A 10,812-nucleotide genomic window follows, 5' to 3' on the forward strand; every position below is an offset into this window, starting at 1 on the left:
ATCCAGGATCCAATCAAGGATCACCCATTTAGAGATTAAATCTCCTTTAGCCTGGAACAGTCTCTTGGCTTTAATTCTTTTCTTTTTAATTTTCTTCCTTTGTTTTTGGTCTTTAGGACACTGACTTTAAAATTTATGGTAAAATACATGTGACACAAAATGCACCATTTTAGCCATTTTATAGTATACAGTTCAGTGGCCTTCACAGTACGTTCACATGGCTGTGCAATCATCACCACAATCAGGGTGCAGTGCTTTTTCATCACCCCAAATAGAAACCTGTACCCACAAAACAGTCACTCCCCATTCCCACCGCCCCCAGCTCCTGGTAACCACAGATCTGCTTTCGGTCTGTATGGATTTGCCTATTCTGGACATTTTCTGTCATTGGAGTCACATACTATGTGGCCCTCTGTGTCTGGCTTCTTTTACTTAGCAGAATGTTTTCAAGGTTCATCCATGTTGTAGCATGTGTTACAACTTCATTTCCAGTTTTTTTTGTTTTGTTTTGTTTTGTTTTTTGAGACGGAGTCTCACTCTGCTGCCTAGGTTGGAGTGCAGTGGTATGATCTCAGCTCACTGCAACTTCCACTTCCCAGGTTCATGCAATTCTTATGCCTCAGCCTCCCGAGTAGCTGTGATTACAGGTGCCTGCCACCACATCCGACTAATTTTTGTATTTTTAGTAGAGGGGTGGTTTCACCATGTTGGCCAGGCTGGTCTTGAACTCCTGACCTCAAAGTGCTGATCCGCCTAAAGTGCTGGGATTACAGGCGTGAGCCCCCGCACCCGGCCAACTCCATTTCCTTTTATCACTGAATAATACTTGGTTGTGTGACTATAACACAATTGTTTATCCATCCCTCCATTGATGGATTTTTGCATTGTTTCTACCTTTGGGCTGTTGTGGATAGTAGTGCTGTGAACACTTGTGTACAAGGTCTTGTGTGAATACCTGTTTTCAACGTTTTCTATACATAGGAATTTCTGGGTCATATGGTAATTCTATGTTTAATTTTTTTTTTCTTTTTTTAGGTGGAGTTTCGCACTGTCACCAGGCTGGAGAGCAGTGGCGCCATCTCAGCTCATTGCAACCTCCACCTCCTGATTCAAGCGATTCTCCTACCTCAGCCTCCTGAGTAGGTGGGATTACAGGCAAACGCCTCCATGCCCAGCTAATTTTTTGTATTTTTAGTACAGACGTGGTTTCACCATGTTGGCCAAGATGGTCTCGATCTGTTGACCTTGTAATACACCTGCCTTGGCCTCCCAAAGTGCTGGGATTACAGGCGTGAGTCACCACACTGAACCAACACTGACATTGTTTGTGTCTTGGCCAACTGTTTTGCAGAATGTCCCTCGATTTGGATTTATTTGGTTATTTCCTCATAGTTAGGTTCAGGTTATACATTTTTGACAGGAATATTATGTAGATATTGCTGTGTCCATCTCACAGTATCACATGAGGGGGCAAAACCTATTAATTTTTATTACAAAAAAAAGGAACAATTTTACTAAGAGAAGTGGCTGCTGGACACATGTCTTATAAAACAACACAGGCAATACTCTATATAAATTATTTCCTACTTTTCCATAATAGTTGCTACTTGTCCTCTTTCGTTTGCCTTTTGTTAGCACCTGCAGGCAGATAAGCAGCTGCAGGTACTAATGTTCATGGAGAAAGGAGAAAATGAAGAAAATTCTCTTATCTTGACTTTTTTTCTTGCAAATTGGGAAAAAAGAGTCATGATTTGATGATTAAGAGGAAAAACCCTTATTCTAGCCCATAGGACAGTACTTCAGGGCCATCAGTAATAAGAGAGGAAGGTTGTGGGACCTCAACTTGAGTTCCTGAACAAAGGTTGTTCTCCTGGCTCTTATGCCCAAAGGCCAATAATTACAGGCAAATAAGCTCCCAGAGTCCATCTCTACTGGATTACATTTAAGACCAAGGTAGGGCAGGGCATGGTGGCTCACGCCTGTAATCCTACCACTTTGGGAGGCTGAAGGGGGAAGATAGCTTGAGGCCAGGATTTGAAGACAAGCCTAGGCAACATAGTGAGACCAGCCTCTAAAAAAAAAAATTAGCTGGGCATGGTGATGCATGCCAGTAGTCTGAGCTACTCAACAGGGTGAAGTAGGAGGATTGCTTGAGCCCAGGCAGTTGAGGCTGTAGTAAGCTGTGATCCCATCACTGCACTCCAGCCTGGGTTAAAGAGCAAGACCATGTCTCTAAACAAACAAATCCCTCGATTTGGATTTATTTGGTTATTTCCTCATAGTTAGGTTCAAATAAATACATAAATAAAAATTTTAAAAGACCGAGGTGGTTTGACAAGCCTTGAGGAGCAGAGCTAGGGAAGGAGCCCGGAGACAACAGTGGGACTCTGTTCCTGGGATAGATAGGAAATTTCTCCACAATGTAAAAAAAATCAAGCCACTAATAATGATTGTCTCCTGCTTAGCTTTTGTTCTTTTCTCTTTAATTTTCTTCCTTTGTTTTTTGTCTTCATTCATTATGATGGGAATGTGAGCAAAGTGGGCTGAGCAAAGGCTGGCCCTTCCCTAGCTCAGTCCTGGTCTGCTTACCCTCTTTCCTCCTCCCTGGAGGAGCACTCAGCCTCCTCTCCACATCCACCCCCAGCAGGTGACTTCTAGGAGCATTTACAGGGACAGTAGTGGCAGTACCTTTTGTTGAGTGCTAAGGACCAGGTGCTGGGCTAAACACTGTCTCCTTTAATTCTGACCACAAACCCAAGAGGTTGTTAGGATCTCATTTTATACAGCTGCTGTTCAGAGAGTTCCAGTAACTTTCCACACTTCACTTGGCTAGTGCACGGCTGAAGTGGGACTGGAACCTAGGTCTTGATGACCCAAAGCCTTATGAGCTCAGCCACTTGGCTGCCTTCCTATCTCTGCCTTCCAGCGCCCCCTGGAATCTTGCGTGTTCACCTCAGCCATCATGGGAGGTGGGAAGCAGCTGCCTGTGGTTCCCTTTGGGGAGTAACTGATAATCTCCAAACGGGCTGGGGCTCAGGCAGGGGAAGGAAGATAGCTGGCAGGGGGTGGAGGGTGGGGGGACAGGGTGCCAGCAGGTCCCAGGAGGTGGCTCAGAGGGAAGTCTTTGGAACAGCACTCTGAAAAGGGAAGACACAATGTTGGCCCCCCCCCGGCACAGGAGCCCCCCCCAACACCCCGGCACAGCCTCCAGGGGAAGCCCTAGCCTTGTCTGTCTTCCATAGTCCCAAAGTCCAGGCTACAAGAAGCGCGGGAGCCCCGTCTCAGGGTCCACGCATCCTCTGTAGAATCTCTTTCCCTCCTCTTTTGAAGGTGATGGTGGGGACAGCTGAAGGTAGAGTGGTTCCCTGTATGGCAATCAAAACCCTGTTTCTGCTCAGAGGGAAGTGGGCAAGGCAGTGGTCTCTACCTCTGGTTTCTCAGTCCTCCCTCCCCAGATGATTTCATATATCTGGATGAAATCAAGGAACTTTCAGCCTGCTGGTCTCAGAGCAGGGCTACCTCTGTCCCTGCCCATGGTCTTTCTGTGGTCCCCATGGCGCTGCTGTCCTGGGTGTCTGAGGTGGCAGCTGTCCATGTGAGGCTGGCTCTCAGCACTCTCCCTCTGGATTGGGAGGCACTGTTCCTCTGGAGTGGAGAAGTCCACAGGGCTCCTTCCACACCAAAGTCTGGGGCCAGGCCTTTGGCATTTCCTCAGGCCATGGCTGGCTTAGTTCTTCGGAGGTTAAGAAAGAGGAAGGGAGGTCTGCAAGGGATCGCCGTAAATAAACATTCCAACTCACAGCCCTGAGGGGACTGGCCCAGCACTAGCATCCCACCAAGATCTATCAGGCACTCTGTGTTTTCTTTTCTTTTTAAAGGCTGCTTGAACTCTATGGTTTTCTACTTGGTACGAGGCAAACAGAACTGCTGGGGAGTTAAGGAGGTGTGCATGTGACCTGCATAGCAAAGCAGATGGTTCTTATCTTCATTTCCCATATTTTGTAATTTTTGTTGTTTTTATAAAAAGCATCTAACTACCCTCAGTTATTGAAGCCAGCCAAGTCTATGGGGAAGACAGGGGAGAGGAAGGTTGCCTCCTAGTATATTTGGAAGTATAGGAGGAAGGAATTGGATGGGAAGAAGGGATTGGATGTCAGAAAAGGCTTCTGTTACTTAGAAGAGGTTTTTGCCTAGCTTGACGTGTGGTTACTTCCTCGTGGTTTTGAGCCAGGCAAAAAGAGATGGTGCTGTGAGTGGTCTGGGGTGATTCTGAGTGTCCAAGGACTCCAAAACAGTAGTCCTGGATGGGAGAGTGGATTTCTTGAAGATGCCCCACCAGTGGCTTGGATCAGCCTAGGGAAGACCTTGACTGGGTCCATATGTGCGGCAGTGGAAGTGATAAAATCCAGGCACTGTAGACGTAAGTATACATGGCTCTGAGGAGGGGATGGCTGCCATGTTTCTGACCTGGCTTGAGGGAGGGGTTGCCAGGCCACCAGACCCATCACAGAGGAGAACACAGTTAGGTATCTCATCACCAAGCATGCTCAAAGACCCCAGGTTGAGCCGCACCTTGACAGGCCGTGTCCATAAGGGAGGGAGGACAGGCATCATGACTCTATCCCATGGGGTTTGCTCTCTTACTCACCATCCAATAAACATTCAATAAGTGCCCAATTTCTGCCAAACACAGCTGGGCACCAGGAATCCAGAAGTGAATAGGGCTGTGCCCACCCTTGAGAGCCCAAAGTCTAGAGAGGGAGATGGAGAAATGAACACAGTTGCAGCACAGGTAAGGGATGTGACAATCGAAGTATACAGAAGGTGCCATGGGAGCCCTAAGGCATGGCCGCCAAGGAAACCTGGGCTGAGACACAGGGGTTAGAGGTCTGAGCTTCTGGGCTCTGCCTGACTCAAAAGCCAGCCAACTGCTGCCCAGAGCAGGAGAAGGACCAGTGAGGAAGGAGGTGGATGGCACCAAATATTCCTGACAACACATGGCCAAGCTGATAAAGCAGGCACCCTCTGCACAGAGCTGTCCTGCAGAGGGAGGTGAGGAGAGGCAGCAGCTCTGTAATCACCTGATACAATACAACATCTCGGCCACGGAATCCCAACAGTCAGTAACCCAGCAACACAATTCTGGGAAGAAAACCAGAACTCCCAGGTCAAAAGGGAAGTGAGATTTGAAACACAAACAGTACGAACAGGTCCCAGTCCCCAAAAATCCATTAGCTTTCTGAGTCAGACTCCAAATGCCCCAAGAGTCAGGGCTTCTAGAGCAACAGCAGAGGTGGCCACCATCACCACCAGCACCACTGAGTGTGAGCCCAGAGGATGCCAGACACCTTCCTAGTGGGTTCCAGGCATAGACACAAACACCACTGCCATACCGCAACTACAGAAGCTGGCCAGAGCATGCACTCTACTCACAAAGGGTGTGGGCTGACCATCATCTCATCCCTAGGTGCTTCCCGGGCAGAAAAGGGGAACTTGATTAGGATGGTGGAAGTCTACAAAAAAGAAAGCATGGGAACCAGTGTCTGTAGAGGGGCTAGGAAGAAAGATGGCCCCCTGATCTGGGGAAGCAGCCTTTTCTCCCCAGTGGCCCTTGTATGGAATATACCTGGGTTTGGGGGAGAAGGGACATTCAATAACACCAGTAAAGTACTGTCCCTTAGGAAGGGCAGTCAGGACACAGGGAGAGTCATCCTTCGATCCAGCTCCAGGTCTTAAAGAAAGAAAACAGTCCCCAAAATGATTCATTCATCTTTAAATAGTTCACTGAGGCAGAAATTTTTTCTTCTTTAGAGGAGAAAGATTAAGGTCAGAGAGATGGATACATTGGCTTAGGGTCACACAGTAAGTTGGTGCCAAAAGGCCTCTTGTCCTTCAGTGTGCTATTTCTAGAGCCTCTGATTTTTATGAGTCTACTGTAGGGCCAAGAAGGGGTTCTATTCTAATTTGGGGTGGTGCTAGCTTGGCTAGCCAGGTCTAGTGACCTTGAATGAAGCATTTTTACCAAGGTAAATGGGTCTGTGGAGACAAACTCTCTCCTGGCTGAGATCTCTCAAGACATTTGTCTGCTAAAAGGAGGGTAGGGTGGAGGTAGGCGGTAGGGAAGCTGGAAAAAAAAGATGACCAGAACACAAGTGTAACAGGTGCACCCAGCTGTTGTCACTGGTGAGCACAGACAAGGGTGGGGTGCCGATGGCTCCAAGGGAGACAGTCTTGGCAGATAAAGGAGGCCAGAGTGACGACCTGAAGTCCCTGAGATACTAGTGCTGCCTCCAAGGATGGAATGTCACTGGCCTTTCACACTCAGTAAGCACAGAGGACTGGTGCTTGCCCCTAGGTGGGGAGTCCCTTAGAACATCCCCCAGCACTGGCAGAGTGGTAAGGGATTTTCTTGTGTTCTTCCCTAACCTCCAGCTGCAGCAGAACGTAGACCATAGGAACTTGGGTTGACTGGTAAACTACTAATACCGCCAGTACCCCAGCTACAGCAGCAGCCATCCGCGCCGAGGACTTCCCCAGAGGCACTGTGGTTCAGTAGAAAGGTCACCAGACCAAGCCTGCTAACCAGCTGTTGGACCTTGGACAAAAGGTTTAACATCTCTGTGCTTTCATTTTCTACATTTTATGTACATAAACGCAGATGCTGGACAAGATGTCTTCTAAAAATTTTTTCCAGTTCTAAAACTGAGCATTTGATAGGAGCCCAAGTTTCATTTTTCCCAGGAGAATGATGGCTGAGTGCACTGTCATCGCCACCCTCTGAGGTTTCTCTCATTTGTCCCAACAGGCCAGCACTTATGTGCTTTGTGTCTGCACTTCACCCCACGGGCCTTGTGAAACCCTTCCAGCAAATGGCTTAGATGTCTGTTCTGCTCACATATTTTAGACTCAGTTCTTCCCTCCTGCAAGTCTGAACTTTAGGTCTCCTTCTGAAGTGGGCAAGGATGGTGGGCTCCAGGAGCAGCAGCTCTGGTGTGGTAGGAGCCAGAAGAGGAGGTGAATGAGGGAAGGACGTCCCTATGTTCTTACACCCTAGGACCTCCAGGACTCTGGCCACAAAACAGGGTCGAGCTAGCATTGCATGATCTGGTTCAGCTCAATTGTCAGCTTCAGCAGTCTTTCTGCCACCCCTGATCACATTGGGTTGGATTTGTTGGGGAGAGAGCTAAGGCCTGCAGACATGAACGTACATGCTTAGATTGGTCGAGTCAACAATGAATTGCAGAGTGGGATAGGAATCCAGGTCTCCAGAGTCCCAACCCATTACTTTTTCCACTTCCCCCACTCCAACCAGAAGATTCTGAAAGGACCCCTGGCTTTCCAGCCCAACAGGAGGTCCTGTTTAAAGACGCTGGTGGCTGTCAGGTTCCAGGGGTGAAGTCTGGTCCTGAGAAGGTTGGTGGGAAGGGGGACAAAGTTTGGGGCAGTGCTGGGATGGGAAAGGCATCTGAACCTGGAGGCCAGACTTTGGGGGAGTGGGTCGTAGGCGGGGGTAGATGGGGCCTGCGAGAGGAAGAGATGACGCCCATAACCCAACCTCTCTGAGGTGGTGGGGAGAGAGGTTTGGGTTTTTCCTTCCTCTTCTTTCTTTGCCAGCCGGGCCTCCACCCCCAGGCCTGAAAGTTACCCCCCACCCCCGACCACCATCATAAATGTGCCAGTGGGTTTGCCTTGGGCCAACAGGCTCCCTCAAACCCAGCTTTCTAGCCTGGCACAGACCCTCCTCCCATGCCCGGAGAATACCCATCAGTCTTCACTGATTCCCTGGCATACCCTCCTCCCTCCAACGCCCCCTGCAGACGAGGCACCCGGGTGCCGTCCGCTCCCCAGGATGAATTCCGCCAAAGTGCCGTCAGCCTAGAAAACTCGGCAGTGCGGATCCCGCGCACGGGCAACCCGAGCCGCCCCTCCGCCCCGCGGGGGCACCCCGCCGCCCAAGCGCCCTCGACCCCGAGACTCACCCAGAAGAGCATGTTGAAGAAGAAGAGCAGGTATTTCACCAGCGGGCTGACGAAGGAGAACTCCTCCCCGGAGGCTGCCGGCGCCCCGGGTCTCCGCGCCATGGCCCCGCCGCCGCCGCCCCCGGGGGCCTATCTTTCAGCGGCGGCCGACCGGCCTGTGCGCCCCGCGCCCGGGGGCATGAGCAGCGCCGCGCAGGTGCTCGGCAGGCGAGGGAGCTGCGCCGCGGCGGGAGGCGCCCGAGCCGGGGGCCGGGAGCGGCGCGGGCTGGCGAACCGCGCCTGGAACCCCCGGAGCCGCGGTGGGCAGTGCGAGCCGCCGAGACTCCGCCGCGGCCGCAGGACCAGCCCGGCCAGCCCGGCGCCCAGGAAACCCGGCCCGCCCCCTGCCGCCCATTGGCGCGGCGGCTGGAGCCCGACTTCCCATTGGCTCATGGCTGATGTCACTGAGTATCCAGACATCCCTCTCCACCGAGAGTCGGGGGAGACACCTGTTCTGTGAGGGACAACTTGTTAAAGGGTCAGCGGTTCTGCCTCCCCCTTTCCCCGAAGGGAAAACATCCAGGCTGCAGCTGCTCAAAGGAACAGGAATGAGAAGAAGGAATGCACCGTGCATCGCACACCCACGTCCTCTGCCCAGTTGCTGTGCACATATGCAAACACACATACATTAAAATCAACAAGTACGCACACCGTGTGTTGAGCAATGCGCCGAAAGCTCTGGGAACACGAGAGAACAGAAACAATCCCCGGGGGATGATGACAAAATCAGGGAGAAAAAACTAACCTACATGTAATAATTAGACTAAGAGTAGATGTGATCCTTTTTAGTAACTACGTATTTTAAACGCTTATTTCAAAAGCTCTATAACCCAACAGTGGAAATTTGGAAACATCACCGCCAAGCCTGCCGTCCTTTAATTGCTGTGTCAATTCCTGCCCCCGCAGTCCCTCTCTCCCTTGGTCTACTTGCACACACCGTTTTAAACATGCTGATCCGGCACATACAGGTTGAGTGCAGTCTTGCTGGTGAATATACTGTGCTGGCTACCCTAAGTAGTACAAGCGTGAACCTCAGGGAGGGATCTGATTCCACCATCATTAGCTGCGTGAAAGCTGCAAGCTACCTAATCTCTCGGAGCCTCAGTTTGTTTAATGTTAAATGGGAGAGTCCTGACCTAGATGTCCATGTGAGGATTAAATGAGATAATGGATGCTTAGCTCACTTAGCACATGGCTGGCACATGGAAAGGCTCATCAAAGGCAGTACAGTATTTCGTTTTAGCAGAATTTAGAATCTAGTGTGGAAATATAGCTGCACAAATAATTATAATACATGTGGTAAATGGTTAGTGAAGATATCGTGGCAAGTGAAATTAGGGGAGGATGGGGTTTAGAATGGCAGAGATGGAGGGGAAACATAATCCAGGTGGATTTAAAAAAAGAGTGAACCAAAGTTTGGAAGTGCAGAAGCATGCCATGTGTTTCGTGCAAAATAAGCAGACTGCTATGGCTGGAGCACAGAGTATGCTTGTAATAGCAGTGGGAGATAATGCTGACCGATGCCGATACATGTTGAATTGTGTTAAAATTGTGGAAGTACTTGAATATCAGATTGAGGAGTTAGGGCTTAAATGACTTAGACTAAGAGTTTTGAAGAAAGGGATGATGGAAAACCCACTGTTTTCAGTTAGAGTGGGAAAGAGGCTGGAGAGAGAAAGATTTGTTAGAAGCATGCTACTCGTCATCCAGATAATCAGAAATCAGGAACTGATTGAGACTCCATCTCAAAAAAAAAAAAAAGAAAAAAAAGAAAGAAACAAAAAGCTTGTAGTACCCTGGAGAGCCCACGGTGAGACCTACAAATGCTGGACACTGCAAAGAGGCAAGTGACCCTGGAATGCACCATTTGAAATGCACCATTGAAAAACCCACCTGTAGGATCTAGGATTATTAGGAAACTAACTGATGGTATGTGATATGTGACTCTGGAAGGATTGGAAGGTTTGTCTGCACCATTCTCTCTGTTTATCAAGTTTTTCTACTATATTTTTTTGTATTTTAACTTTTTATTGACATATAACATATCTACAAAATGCAATGTTCTCTTTTATTTATGTGCTTCTTTCTATTTTTTGTGTATGTCCTTTTAAAATCTGAGATCAGTACAAAACTATATATTCAGAGCCATCACAATTTTGTAAAATAAAAAGAATTATATATTTTAAAACACCATGTTGTGTACAATAAACATATATATAATTTTTATGTGTCAATAAAAAATAAAGAAAAGAATTAGGTTTATAAGTGTATAGAAGAAAAGGCATCATAATATAAACAGCAATTTTCTCTGCATGGTAGGATATTGGTTGCTTTCTATTTGTGTTATTTTTCTTTTTCCTCAGATTTCATTTAGTTAATATGTTTTATTTTTATTAATAAGAAAAATGTTTGGCATTCTTGTTTTCTCTTTTGATTAGAAATATTTTCAAATGCACAGAAAAGTAGAAAGAATAATTCAGAGTATTCCCATTACCAAATTTTCCCATTTTCTCATGTTTCCTTCATCCATTTTCGAGCTATCATGTCATTTATCCATTAATTTCATTTTCATATCTAAAAATAATGACTTTTTCTAAAACTATGATAATGTTATAATTCCTTATAAGTTTAACAGTAATTTCCTAATATAATTTTGTACCCAGTTCATACTCAAATTTCCTGAATTGACCTCAAAATATCTTACAGCTGGTTTGTTCAAACCAAGATTTAATCAAGAACTAATCATTGCATTTGGCATTATGTGGGGTTCTTTTTGAGAAACCTGACTTAATTG

At 47.8% G+C, this 10,812-nt stretch overlaps 1 protein-coding gene across 2 annotated transcripts in view; it reads right to left on the bottom strand.

Annotated features, from left to right (window-relative positions):
• TSPAN33 (tetraspanin 33) overlaps positions 1–8,345 on the bottom strand; it is a 25,596-nt gene extending 17,251 nt beyond the window's left edge. Inside the window, exon 1 of one of the 2 annotated variants that reach the window (XM_032276015.1) lies at positions 7,980–8,345. In XM_032276015.1, the coding sequence (XP_032131906.1) occupies positions 7,980–8,081 (102 nt within the window). In that variant the 5' untranslated portion in view covers positions 8,082–8,345. The remainder of the gene's footprint in view (positions 1–7,979) is intronic. The other variant, XM_032276016.1, reaches the window with a different exon arrangement.
• Positions 8,346–10,812: the final 2,467 nt, after the last annotated feature.

The sequence above is a fragment of the Sapajus apella genome, unplaced genomic scaffold, assembly GCF_009761245.1.
Source record: "Sapajus apella isolate SASKATOON/1434 unplaced genomic scaffold, GSC_monkey_1.0 scaffold7, whole genome shotgun sequence".
NCBI lineage: Eukaryota > Metazoa > Chordata > Mammalia > Primates > Cebidae > Sapajus > Sapajus apella.